The 14,810-nt window shown below is 41.5% G+C and overlaps 1 protein-coding gene across 1 annotated transcript in view; it reads left to right on the top strand.

The window, feature by feature from the left end:
* CCDC40 (coiled-coil domain containing 40) overlaps positions 1 to 14,810 on the top strand; it is a 282,644-nt gene that overhangs the window by 181,472 nt on the left and 86,362 nt on the right. Inside the window, exons 8-10 of the mRNA XM_056550062.1 lie at positions 776 to 898; positions 981 to 1,102; positions 14,518 to 14,761. Of these exons, the coding sequence (XP_056406037.1) occupies positions 776 to 898; positions 981 to 1,102; positions 14,518 to 14,761 (489 nt within the window). The remainder of the gene's footprint in view (positions 1 to 775; positions 899 to 980; positions 1,103 to 14,517; positions 14,762 to 14,810) is intronic.

Raw genomic sequence — 14,810 nt, forward strand, 5'->3', positions numbered from 1 at the left:
TGTTTATCTGTTTGGTATAATTGGTTAGTCATACACCAGACAATAATCCTGCAAAATTGCTGACTGGTGGCCACACAAATATTGATTTGATTTATATTCTGTTCATTAACCTTGTATTTTTGTAAATTAATAAACTGTTAACATTTAGGGTGTGTTCACACTGAGTAATTCAAGAGAAATTTACTCGAGTAATTCCTCTGGAATTCTCTGCTTAGAAATAATTAACATCTGTTTTGCCATTGACTTCAATGTATTTTAGTCTGCACTGTTGACACTGTGTAAATTCCGCCACGGAATTCCGTTAGCAGAAAGAACATGTTCATTCTTCTTGCGCAATACACGAGCAGAAGTCCATTGAAGTCAATGGTACAAAATTCTCCGCTTGAAATCATTTCCGCACGGAATTTGCGCGGAATTCATGCAGAAATTCCGCACAAAAAAAAATAAAAAGGGAAATTCCAATTGGTGGTTGTAGTCCAGCAAAAAAAAACTGTTTCCTCCTACATTCAGTGCGGAAAATCTGAGTGGAATTCCGCGTTAATTCCACATGATTTCCGTGCAAATTTCGCACTAAAAAAAAAATTTAATTCCCCGGATTAATTTTTACACGAGGATTCCTCTCCTATTCCTCAGTGTGAATGCACCCTTACAAGATAAACTATTTAACATTTTTCATTCTTACTTAGCAACATTTTTTTCACACCTACCACACCTTGCAGGATGAGTTTTACTTTATACTGGTACAATTTTCAGATATCTATCTTTTTTTTCTTAGGACATGTTTGTGGATCGACTTACAAGGGAAGTCGACAGACTAAAGGAGCAGATTGCTATCTATGAGTCACAAATTTCTGCTCAAAGAGAAGACACCAAAGCTGCGCGAGAAGCAGTAGCTGAGGTTAGATACTTGCTAACGAAATGATCACGAATTACTGCACAAAATATGACCACCAAGAAAACTCTTTTAACTTTATTTACAGGCCAACATGGAAATTGAAGCTATATGTCTTGAAAAGAAGCAACTACTACAGCAGTGGAATAGTAGCCTTGTTGGAATGACAAGAAGGGATGAAGCATATGCTGCTATGCAGGAAGCCCTTCGGTGTGTAAAATTTTTAAAGATCACCATACAAATTTCAGCAGCACTGAAAACAAAAGCAATCCTAGCCTTCGGAATCTGGGGGCTCAGATTATATGCATTATCTCCTTTTAACTAATGAAAAATAGAAAGGAGATGGGCTAGCACACCGAGCTGTATGATCGGAGCTTGCAATTCCCCCTTACTACTACTAGTCATTACAATGTTAGAGTGAAGAATAATTAATATGCATAAGATCGGCGAGCATAGCACAGCACACAAGACAGAGACAAGAAAGCTCGGCAAGCTGACTTCCACCTCCATTGCACATTAAACCTAATTAGCATTCTGTCAGTGGGGGCCATACATTGAAAACTCTTGAACCAATGTAAGTAATGCATCCTTTTACTCCTGGTTATCCACAATATGACCCAGTGTATTGGGTTTGGTGAACTGCCCTTTATCTCAGTTTCCCTTTATATGTGCACTGTCAGATCCAAAAACTTTTTATATGTTGTTACTGATGAAAATTAAAGACCTTTTGTAATATGGTTGTTTAACCCTTTAAGGACCAGGCCCATTTTGGCCTTAGGACCAGAGTGTTTTTTGCACAATGACCACTGTCATTAATAACCCTGGGATGCTTTTACTTTTCATTCTAAATACGAGATAGTTTTTTCGTGACATATTCTACTTTATGTTAGTGGTAAAATTGTGTCGATACTTGCATCATTTCTTGGTGAAAAATGCTAAAATTTTATGAAAAAATTGGAAATTTAGCATTTTCTAACTTTGAAGCTCTCTGGTTGTAAGGGAAATAGACATTCCAAATAAATTATATTTTGATTCACAAATACAATATGTCTACTTTATGTTTGTATCATAAAGTTGACATGTTTTTACTTTTGGAAGACATCAGAGGGCTTGAAAGTTCAGCAGCAATTTTCCACAAAATTTTCAAAATCGGAATTTTTCATGTACTAATTCAGGATTGAAGTGGATTTGAAGGGCTTTCTTATTAGAAATAACCCATAAATGAACCGATTATAAAAACTGCACACCTCAAAGTATTCAAAATGACATTCAGTAAGTGTGTTAACCCTTTAGGTGTTTCACAGGAATAGCAGCAAAGTGAAGGAGAAAACTCAAAATCTTCATTTTTTACACTCGCATATTCTTGTAGACCCAGTTTTTGAATTTTTACAAGGAGTAAAAGGAGAAAAATCCTCTCAAAATTTGTAACCCAATTTCGCTTGAGTAAGGAAATACCTCATATGTGTATGTCAAGTATTCGGCGAGCGCAGTAGAGGGCTCAGAAGGGAGGGAGTTTTTCTGAAATTGTTTTTGGGGGCATATCACATTTAGGAAGCCCCTATGGTACCAGAACAGCAGAAAAAACCCACATGGCATACCATTTTGGAAACTACACCCCTCAAGGCACGTAAAAAGGCGTCCAGTGAGCCTTAACACCCCATAGGTGTTTGACGACTTTTCGTTAAAGTTGGACGTGTAAATAAAAAATTCACTAAAGTGCATTTTTTCCCCCAAATTTACTATTTTTACAAAGGGTAATGAGAGAAAATACCCCCCAAAATTTGTTACCCCATCTCTTCTGAGTATGGAAATACCCCATGTTAGGACATAAAATGCTCTGTGGGCAAACTACAATGCTCAGGAGAGAAGGAGTCACATTTGGATTTTGGAAAAGGAGTTTTTCTGAACGGGTTTTTGGGGGGCATGTCACATTTAGGAAGCCCCTTATGGTACCAGAACAGCAGAAAAAGCCCACATGGCATACCATTTTGGAAACTACACCCCTCAAGGCACGGAACAAGGCGTCCAGTGAGCCTTAACACCCCACAGGTGTTTAACGACTTTTCGTTAAAGTTGGACGTGTAAATAAAAAAAACATTTTCACTAAATTGCATTTTTCTCCCCAAATGTACTATTTTTTACAAAGGGTAATGAGAGAAAATACCCCCCAAAATGTGTAACCCCATCTCTTCTGAGTATGGAAATACCCCATGTTAGGATGTAAAATGCTCTGTGGGCGAACCACAATGCTCAGAAGAGAAGGATTCACATTTGGATTTTGGAAAGCAAATTTTGCTGAAATTGTTTTTGGGGGGCATGTCTCATTTAGGAAGCCCCTATGGTGCCAGAACAGCAAAAAAACAAAAAAAAAAAAACAAACACACATTGCATACTATTTTGGAAACTATACCCCTCAAGGAACGTAACAAGGGGTACAGGGATCCTTAACACCCCACAGGTGTTTGATGACTTTTTGTTAAAGTTGGATGCGTAAATAAAAAAAAAAAATGTTTTCATTAAAATGCAGTTTTTTCCCCAAATTTTACATTTTTACAAGGGGTAATAGGAGAAAAAATGTAACCCCATTTCTTCTGAGTATGGAAATACCCCATATGTGGACGTCAAGTGCTCTGCTGGCACACTACAATGCTCAGAAGGGGAGGAGCGCCATTGAGCTTTTGGAAAGAGAATTTCTTCGTAATGGAATTTAGGGGCCATGTGCGTTTACAAGCCCCCCGTGGTGCCAGAACAGTGGACCCCCCCACATGTGACCTCATTTTGGAAACTACACCCCTCACAGAATGTAATAAGGGGTGCAGTGAGTATTTACACCCCACTGGTGTTTGACAGATCTTTGGAACAGTGGGCTGTGCAAATGAAAAATTCAATTTTTCTGGCACTATGGGGGCTTTGTAAACACACTCAATAGGGACTTATTAGGGTTATAGATTGAACTTGATGGACTCTGGTCTTTTTTCAACCTTATGAACTATGTTACTATGTTACACGTGGCCTTCAATTCCGGACAAATTTTCTCTCTAAAATCCCAATGGTGCTCCTTCTCTTCTGAGCATTGTAGTGCGCCAGCAGAGCACTTTACATCCACATATGGGGTATCTATATACTCAGAAGAAATGGGGTTACAAATTTTGGGGGGCTTTTTTCCTATTTTCCCCTTGTGAAAATGAAAAATTGTGGGTAACACTAGCATTTTAGTGAAAATTTTTATTTTATTTTTTTCATTTTACCATCCAACTTTAACAAAAATTCCTCAAAAACCTGTGGGGTGTTAAGGCTCACTATACCCCTTGTTAAGTTCCGTGAGGGGTGTAGTTTCCAAAATGGGGTCACATGTGAGTATTTATTTTTTTGCGTTTCTGTCAGAACCACTGTAAAATCAGCCACCCCTGTGCAAATCACCAATTTAGGCCTCAAATGTACATAGTGCGTTCTTACTTCTGAGCCTTGTTGTGCACCCGCAGAGCATTTTACGCCCACATATGGAGTATTTCCGTACTGAGGAGAAATAGCTTTACAAATTTTGGGGGTCTTTTTTCTTTTTACTGCTTGTGAAAACAAAAAGTATGGGGCAACACCAGCATTTTAGTGTAAACATTTTTATGTTTTTTACACTAACAGGCTGGTGTAGCCCCCAACATTTCCTTTTCATAAGGGGTAAAAGGAGAAAAAGCCCCCCAAAATTTGTAGTGCAATTTCTCCCGAGTACGGAAATACCCCATATGTGGCCCTAAACTGTTTCCTTGAAATACGACAGGGCTCCGAAGTGAGAGAGCGCCATGCGCATTTGAGGACTATATTAAGGATTGCAAAGGGGTTGACATAGGGGTATTCTATGGCAGTGATTCCCAAACAGGGTGCCTCCAGCTGTTGCTAAACTCCCAGCATGCCTGGACAGTCAGTGGCTGTCCGGAAATGCTGGGAGTTGTTGTTTTGCAACTGCTGGAGACTCCGTTTTGGAAACACTACCGTACCATATGTTTTTCATTTTTCTTGGGGGGGACTGTGTAAGAAGTGTATATGTAGTGTTTTACCCTTTATTTTGTGTTAGTGTAGTGTTTTTAGGGTACATTCACACAGACGGAGGTTTACAGTTAATTTCCCCCTAGGAGTTTGCGCTGCGGCGAAAAATTTGCCGCAGCTCAAACTTGAAGCAGGAAAATCACTGTAAACCTGCCCGTGTGACTGTACCCTGTACATTCACATGGGGGGGGCAAACCTCCAGCTGTTGCAAAACTACAACTCCCAGCATGTACTGACAGATCGTGCATGCTGGGAGTTGTACTTTTGCTACAGCTGGGGGCACACTGGTTGCAAAACCTTCAGTTAGGTTCTGTTTACTAACTCAGTATTTTCCAACCAATGTGCCTCCAGCTGTTGCAAAACCACAACTCCCAGCATGTACGGTCTATGATTGCATGCTGGGAGTTGTAGTTTGCCACAGCTGGAGACACAGCTGAGACACAGCTGAGCTAGGTAACAAACGTCGCAACCAGTGTGCCTTCAGCCGTTGCAAAAACTACAAATCTCAGCAGGCAGTGACAACTGAAGGGCATGCTGGGACTTGTAGTTATGCAACAGCTGGAGGCATACTACTAACACTCCCAGCATGCCCTTTGGCTGTCCGTGCATGCTGGGGGTTGTATTTATGCAACAGCTGGAGGCACACTCGTTGCAAAACACAGAGTTTGTTACTTAACTCAGTGTTTCCCAACCAGTGCACCTCCAGCTGTTGCAAAACTACAACTCCCAGCATGCCCAGACAGCCGAAGAACAAGTTGGGAGTTGTAGTTTTGCAACATCTGGAAGGCCACAGTTTGGAGACCACTGTGCAGTGGTGTCCAAACTGCAGCCCTCCAGATGTTGCAAAACTTCTACTCCAAGCATGCCCAGACTGTCCAGGCATGCTGGAAATTGTAGTTCTGCAACATCTGAAGGTACAGATGTTACAGAACTACAACTGCCAGCATGTTTGAACTGTCTGGGCATACTGAGAGTTGTAGTTTTGCAACATCTGGAGGGCTACAGCTTGGGTACCGCTGTATGGTGGTCTCCAAACTGTGGCCCTACAGATGTTGCCGAACTACAACTCCCTACGCCTTTGGCTTTCTGGGCATGCTGGGAGTTATAGTTTGGCAACCCCTAGAAGGCAGCAGTAAAGATCGCTTTAAGTCAATCTTTACTGCTACCTTCACAGCCGCGGTTGCTTCCTTATCACTGATCCCGCCGCCGCTGATCCCGCCGATGGTCGCAGGTCCCCGCTGACGGTCCCCTGGTACCCACCGCCATCTTCTCCCCCCGCTCTGCCCAACATCCATGGGCGAGCATGTCGGGGATTTCCACGGTAATCCCCCCCGCCCCCAACTGCCATTGGTCAGTTGTCATAACTGACTAATTGCAGGGGATAGGAGCGAGGTGGCAGTTGCCACCTCGCTCCTATCTCTTAGGATGATCGGAGCTGTCTCTGACAGCTCAGATCATCCCTATTTTCCTGGCTATCGCGTCACCAGAGACCCGATCAGCCCGGAACCCCGCAAGTCCTTGTCATTAGTCAGTCGATAACTGACTGACTAATGATAACGATCAGAAGCAGGGGACCATTCTGATTGGTCCCCAGCTGCATAGTGTCATCGGTCAGCTGTTCAGAACAGCTGCGATGACGTTTCTATCACCATGCCACCGGACATGGTAATAGAAAATGTATTGGACGTTTATGAACATCCATTTGCGTTAAGTCACAGGAAAAATGGACATTTGCGGGAAGGGGTTAACATTTTTGGAATATTTAATAAAAAAAATGGCCCCTGAAATTCAATTACTAGGAGTCCCCATACCTACTTAGACACTAACCAGTCCTGCAGCAGCATCAGCTTGTCCATGGGTCATGGACAAGAGACAAGGCTGCATGAGCAGGCACACCAATCACCTCCCACCACCATAAGGGAGGGACACGCCCCTTCCCCTCAGAAAATTTCTAACACTGTGAGCTACTGAAAAGAGGTATTTTTTATAATAAATATAGGTGTTAGAGTCATAAAAATTAGATGTACATAGTGAAGATTAGGTACTGAAAAACATATTTATTTATTGATTTTTTTATGTGGGATCTGACAAATACAGTGGGGATCAAAAGTTTGGGCACCCCAGGTAAAACATTTATTAATGTGCATAAAGAAGCCAAGGAAAGATGGAAAAATCTCCAAAAGGCATCAAATTACAGATTAGACATTCTTATAATATGTCAACAAAAGTTAGATTTTATTTCCATCATTTACACTTTCAAAATAACAGAAAACAAAAAAATGGCGTCTGCAAAAGTTTGGGCACCCTGCAGAATTTATAGCATGCACTGCCCCCTTTGCAAAGCTGAGACCTGCCAGTGTCATGGATTGTTCTCAATCATCTGGGAAGACCAGGTGATGTCAATCTCAAAGGTTTTAAATGCCCAGACTCATCTGACCTTGTCCCAACAATCAGCACCATGGGTTCTTCTAAGCAGTTGTCTAGAAATCTGTAACTGAAAATAGTTGACGCTCACAAAGCTGGAGAAGGCTATAAGAAGATAGCAAAACGTTTTCAGATGTCAATATCCTCTGTTCGGAATGTAATTAAAAATGTCATCAGGAACAGTGGAAGTTAAAACAAGATCTGGAAGACCAAGGAAAATATCAGACAGAACAGCTTGCAGGATTGTGAGAAAAACAATTCAAAACCCACGTTTGACTGCACAATCCCTCCAGAAAGATCTGGCAGACACTGGAGTTGGGGTACACTATTCCACTATAAAGAGATACTTGTACAAATATGGTCTTCTTGGAAGAGTCATCAGAAGAAAACCTCTTCTACGTCCTCACCACAAAAATCAGCGTTTGAACTTTGCAAATGAACACATAGACAAGCCTGATGCATTTTGGAAATAACTTCTGTGGACCGATCAGGTTAAAATTGAACTTTTTGGCCGGAATGAGCAAAGGTACGTTTGGAGAAGAAGGGGAACAGAATTTAATGAAAAGAACCTCTGTCCAACTGTTAAGCATGGGGGTGGATCAATCATGCTTTGGGGTTGTATTGCAGCCAGTGGCACAGGGAACATCTCACGAGTAGAAGGAAAAATGGATTCAATAAAATTTCAGCAAATTTTGGATGCTAACTTGATGCCATCTGTGAAAAAGCTGAAGTTAAAGAGAGGATGGCTTCTACAAATGGATAATGATCCTAAACACACCTCGAAATTCACGGGGGATTACATCAAGAGGCGTAAACTGAAGGTTTTGCCATAGCCATCACAATCTCCTGACCTCAACATAATTAAAAATCTATGGATAGACCCTAAAAGAACAGTGCGTGACAGACAGCCCAGAAATCTCAAAGAACTGGAAGACTTTTGTAAGGAAGAATGGGCAAAGATTCCTCAAACAAGAATTGAAAGACTCTTGACTGGCTACAAAAAGCGTTTGCAAGCTGTTGCCAAAGGGGGCAGTACAAGATATTAAAGGGGTTATCCACCATTGTATACTGATAAAAATAAATATTAGGGTGAAAATCACAGAAGAATTGTGAGAAAACCGTCACACACAGGTACAGACACAATATTATGAACTACACTAACTTTACAGCCCCTGTAGCATAGTCAAATAATACCTGGAATACACCTTTAACTCTGCAGGGTGCCCAAACTTTTGCAGATGCCATTTTTTTGTTTTCTGTTATTTTGAAAGTGTAAATGATGGAAATAAAATCTAACTTTTGTTGACATATTATAAGAATGTCTAATCTGTAATTTGATGCCTTTTGGAGATTTTTCCAATCTTTCCTTGGCTTCTTTATGCACATTAATACAAATTTTTACCTGGGGTGCCCAAACTTTTGATCCCCACTGTACGCTTTAAACTGCTTATACATTGCAATGGCTGTGGTCTGAACAACATTGGGGCAAAAAAGTTTTTAGTCAGCCTCCAATTGTGCAAGTTCTGCCACCTAAAATGATGAGAGATGTCTGTAATTTTCATCATAGGTATACCTCAACTATGAGAGACATAATGAGAAAAAAAATTCATAAAAGCACATTGTCTGATTTTTAAAGAATTTATTTGCAAATTATGGTGGAAAATAAGTATTTGGTCAGTAACAAAAGTTCATATCAATACTTTGTTATATACCCTTTTTTGGCAATGACAGACGTCTTCACAAGGTTTTCGCACACTGTTGCTGGTATTTTGTGCCATTCCTCCATGCAGATCTCATCTAGAGCAGTGATGTTTTGGGGCTGTCGCTGTGCAACTCAGACTTTCAACTCCCTTCAAAGGTTTTCTATGGGGTTGAGATCTGGAGACTGGCTAGGCCACTCCAGGACCTTGAAATGCTTCTTAAGAAGCCACTCCTTTGTTGCCCGGGCGGTATGTTTGGGATCATTGTCATGCTGAAAGACCCAGCCATGTTTCATCTTCAAGCCCTTGCTGAAAGAAGGTTTTCATTCAAAATCTCACAATACTTTCCTTTACACGGATCAGTCATCCTGGTCCCTTAGCAAAAAAACAGCCCCAAAGCATGATGTTTCCACCCCCATGCTTCACAGTAGGTATGGTGTTTTTTGGATGCAACTCAGCATTCTTTCTCTTCTAAACAAAAAGTTTACTTTTTACCACAAAGTTCTACTTTGGTTTCATCTGACCATGTGACATTCTTTAATTACTCTTCTGGATCATCCACATGCTCTCTAGCAAACTTCAGACGGGCCCGGACATGTACTGCCTTAAGCAGGGGGACACGTCTGGCACTGCAAAATTTGAGTCCCTGGCGGTGTAGTGTGTTAGGCTGGCTTCACATCACGAATTGATTGTCCGCTGCAGAGATACAATTTCAGAAGCTCAAATCACCTGAAATCGTATCTGTGCAGGGACAGGTACTGACAGATACGGAGCCATTAACTATTATGGGGCTGCGGACCCGATCGTAGTCTGCTAGTGACTACGATCTGGTCATTTTCTCAGCATGTGAGAATCTGACATGCTGAGAAAAGGACCAGATCGTAGTCACTAGCAGACTACGATCGGGTCCGCAGCCCCATAATAGTTAATAGCTCCGTATATGTCAGTACCTGGCTCTGCACAGATACGATTTCAGACGATTTGAGCTTCCGAAATTGTATCTATGCATTGGAAACTCAAATCATGGTGTGAAGCCAGCCTTACTGATGGTAGCCTTTGTTACTTTGGTCCCAGCTCTCTGCAAGTAATTCACTAGGTCCCCCCGTGTGGTTCTGATTTTTGCTCACTGTTCTTGTGATCATTTTGACACCACAGGGTGAGATCTTGCGTGGAGCCCCAGATCAAGGGAAATTATCAGTGGTCTTGTATGTCTTCCATTTTCTAATAATTGCTCCCACAGTTGATTTCTTCCCACCAAGCTGCTTGCCTATTGCAGATTCAGTCTTCCCAGCATGGTGCAGGTCTACAATTTTGTTTCTGGTGTCCTTCAACAGCTCTTTGGTCTTGGCCATAGTGGAGTTTAGAGTGTGACTGTTTGAGGTTGTATACAGGTGTCTTTTATACAAATAACAAGTTCAAACAGTTGCCATTAATACAGGTAACGAGTGGAGAACAGAGGAGACTCTTAAGTGTACGTTCACACTTACAGGATCCTGTGCAGATTTGATGCACAGGATTTGTAACTGCAGATTAGAAGCTATGCTCAGTCATTTAGTTTGCATTGAAATCTGCAGCAACAAATCCTGTGCATCAAATCCTGCACATCAGATCTGCCTATGTGTGAACGCACCCTAAAGAAGAAGTTACAGGTCTGTGAGAGCCACAAATCTTGCTTGTTTGTAGGTGACCAAATACTTATTTTCCACCATAATTTGCAAATAAATTCTTTAAAAATCAGACAATGTGATTTTATGTGTTTTTTTTCTCATTATGTGTCTCATATTTGAGGTATACCTGTTTAACCCCTTAAGGACCAGGCCCATTTTGGCCTTAAGGACCAGAGCGTTTTTTGCACATCAGACCACTTGCACTTTAAGCATTAATAACTCTGGGATGCTTTTACCTTTCATTCTGATTCCGAGATTTTTCGTGACATATTCTACTTTATGTTAGTGGTAAAATTTAATCGATACTTGCATCATTACTTGATGAAAAATTCCAAAATTTGATGAAAAAAATTGAAAATGTTGCATTTTTTTTTAACTTTGAAGCTCTCTGCTTATGAGGAAAATAGACATTCCAAATAAATTATATATTGATTCACAAATACAATATGTCTAATTTATGTTTCCATCATAAAGTTGGCATGTTTTTACTTTTGGAAGACATCAGAGGGCTTCGAAGTTCAGCAGCAATTTTCCAATTTTTCACAAAATTTTCAAAATCTGAATTTTTCAGGGACCAATTCAGTTTTGAAGTGGATTTGAAGGGCTTTCCTATTAGAAATACCCCATAAATGACCCCATTATAAAAACTGCACCCCTCAAAGTATTCAAAATGACATTCAATAAGTGTGTTAACCCTTTAGCTGTTTCACAGGAATAGCAGCAAATTGAAGGAGAAAATTCTAAATCTTAATTTTTTTACACTCGCATGTTCTTGAAAACCCAGTTTTTTAATTTTTACAAGCGGTAAAAGGAGAGAAATCTTCCTAAAATTTGTAATCCAATTTCTTTCAAGTAAGGAAATACCTCATATGTGTATGTAAAGGTTTTGCCGGGCGCAGTAGAGGGCTCAGAAGCGAAGGAGCGACAATGGGATTTTAGAGAGTGAGTTTTTCTGAAATGGTTTTTGGGGGCATGTCACATTTAGGAAGCCCCTATGGTGCCAGGATAGCAAAAAAAAAAACAACTATTTGGCATACTATTTTGGAAACTTCACCCCTGAAGCAACGTAACAAGGGGTACAGTGAGCCTTAACACCCCACAGGTGTTGGATGTGTAAATGAATTTTTTTTTCACTAAAATGACCCCCGAAATGTGTAACCCCATTTCTTCTGAGTATGGAAATACCCCATGTGTTGACGTCAAGTGCTCTGCTGGCGCACTACAATGCTCATAAGTGAAGGAGCGCCATTGAGCTTTCGGAGAGTGAATTTGTTTGATATGGAAGTCAGGGGCCATGTGCGTTTACAAAGCCCTCCGTGGTGCCAGAACAGTGGACCCCCCCCCCCCACATGTGACCCCATTTTGGAAACAACACCCCTCACAGAATTTAATAAGGGGTGCAGTGAGTATTTATACCCCACTGGCGTTTGACAGATCTTTGGAACAGTGGGCTGTGCAAATGAAAAGTAAAATTTTCCATTTTCACGGACCACTGTTCCAAAAATCTGTCAGACACCTGTGGCGTGTAAATGCTCACTGCACCCCTTATTCAATTCTGTGACGGGTGTAGTTTCCAAAATGGAGTCACATGTGGGGGATACATTGTTCTGGCACTATGGGGGCTTTGTAAACACACATGGCCTTCAATTTCGGACACATTCTCTCTCCAAAATCCCGCAGAGCACTTTACATCGACATATGGGGTATTTTATTACTCAGAAGAAATGGGGTTACAAATTTTGGGGGCTTTTTTCCTATTTTCCCTTGTGAAAATGAAAAATTTAGGGCAACACCAGCATTTTAGTGAAAAATGTTTTGTTTTTCATTTTCCCATCCAACTTTAATGAAAATTCTTCAAACACCTGTGGGGTGTTCAGGCTCACTATACCCCTTGTTATGTTTCATGAGGGGTGTAGTTTCCAAAACGGGGTCACATGTGGGTATTTCTTTTTTTGCGTTTAGGTCAGAACTGCTTTAAAATCAGCCACACCTGTGCAAATCACCAATTTAGGCCTCAAATGCACATAGTGCACTCCTGAGCCTTGCTGTGCGGCCGCAGAGCATTTTACGCCCACATATGGGGTATTTCCGTACTCAGGAGAAATTGCGTTACAAATTTTGGGGGTCTTTTTTTGCTTTTATCGCTTATGAAAATAAAAAGTATGGGGCAACACCAGCATGTTAGTGTAAATTTTTAAATTTTTTTACACTAACAGGCTGGTGTAGACCCCAACTTTTCCTTTTCATAAGGGGTAAAAGGAGAAAAAGCCCCCCAAAATTTGTAGTGCAATTTCTCCCGAGTACGGGAATACCCCATATGTGGCCCTTAATTGTTTCCTTGAAATACGACAGGGCTCTGAATTGAGAGAGCACCATGCGCATTTGAGGACTAAATTAGGGATTGCATAGAGGTGGACATAGGGGTATTCTACGCCAGTGATTCCCAAACAGGGTGCCACCAGCTGTTGCTAAACTCCCAGAATTCCTGGACAGTCAGTGGCTGTCTGGAAATGCAGGGAGTTGTTGTTTTGCAACAGCTGGAGGCTCCTTTTTGGAAACACTGCCGTGCAATACGTTTTTCATTTTTATTGGGGGGACAGTGTAAGGGGTGTTTATATAGTGTTTTACCCTTCATTATGTGTTAGTGTAGTGTAGTGTAGTGTTTTTAGGGTACATTCACACAGGCGGCGGTTTACAGTGAGTTTTGAGCTACAGCGGAAAATTAGCTGCATTTCAAACTTGCAGTGAGAAACTTACTGTAAATCCGCCAGTGTGAACGTACCCTGTGATTCTCAGAATCAGCGTCCATGTGGGCTGGAACATACCGTCCCACAGACAGCAAGCTCCAGATGGATAGTTCTGAAGACACCGTATGGAAGGATCTCAGCACTGGGTGAATATGTTGTGAATTCTCACTGCATTTGTTGTAATGAATGAAACATTTAGATAAAAGTAACTTTTAAGTGCAATTCCCGGTATATGTCTTTCTTTGCTATGAGTACAGAACTACAACTCCCAGCATGCCTGGACTGTCTGGGCAAGCTGGGAGTTGTAGTTTTGCAACATCTTGAAGAGCACAGATTGGAGACCACTGCACAGTGGTCTCCAAACTGCAGCCCTCCAGATGTTGCAAAACTACAACTCCCAACATGCCCAGACAGCCAAAGGCTGTCTGGGCATGCTGGTAGTTGTAGTTTTGAAATTACCAGAAGCAGCAGTGAAGAGCTTCACTGCTGCCTCTGATGCAGATGCCGACGCAGCGCCACCTCCTCCACTTACCCGCCACCGTGTGCCTCCAGCTGTTGAGAGCCTGCCGCCGGTCCCTACTGCCATGCCGGTACTTGAAAAACGCTGGTAAGTGCCGCAGTCCCCGCCGCAGCTGTCGTCGTCATCTTCCCCTGCTCTTCCCGGACATCTATGGGCGGGAAGAGCAGGGGAAATGAACTTTACCCCTTAGTCAGCTCATTCACTGTGATTGGTCCACAGGGACCAATCACAGTGATCTCTTACCAGGACCCACGCATCGCTGGGTTAACTGAATGACGTCAATTGACGTCCGAATGCGCGAAGGACCTACTCAATCCGCCGTCAATTAACGTGATTCCGCGGGAAGGGGTTAAGTGGGAGAACTTGCACAATTGGTGGCTGACTAAAAACTTTTTTGCCCCACTGTATATGTGGCCTGCCATTTATAATGTTTGAAAAGGCTGGTAGATACAGTGAAATGCAAATTGTTAAACAATAGCAAAAAAAAATAACACTGTTGCTAAAATGAATATTTTTGCCTTTTTAGCTTGGCACAACAGGAGCTTCGCTCAATGGAGACAGAAATAGAAGGCTATAAGAAATCTGTCACCAAAGAAGAGGAAAAACATGAAAAATTAGCTTTTATGATTAATCGGGAAGAGAGTGATGCATCCATGAGCAAAAAGCTGATTTCTCAGTCTCAAGCCAAGCAGGAAGCATTGAGAGTAGAGTTCAGCACATACATGCGTACATTAGAGGAGACTGAGCTAGCTCTAAGCAGGGTGACCACAGTAAGTACATTTTTATATGATGTGTGAAATGAGAAAATAGAAGTTCTGA

The sequence above is a fragment of the Hyla sarda genome, chromosome 13 (assembly GCF_029499605.1).
Source record: "Hyla sarda isolate aHylSar1 chromosome 13, aHylSar1.hap1, whole genome shotgun sequence".
NCBI lineage: Eukaryota > Metazoa > Chordata > Amphibia > Anura > Hylidae > Hyla > Hyla sarda.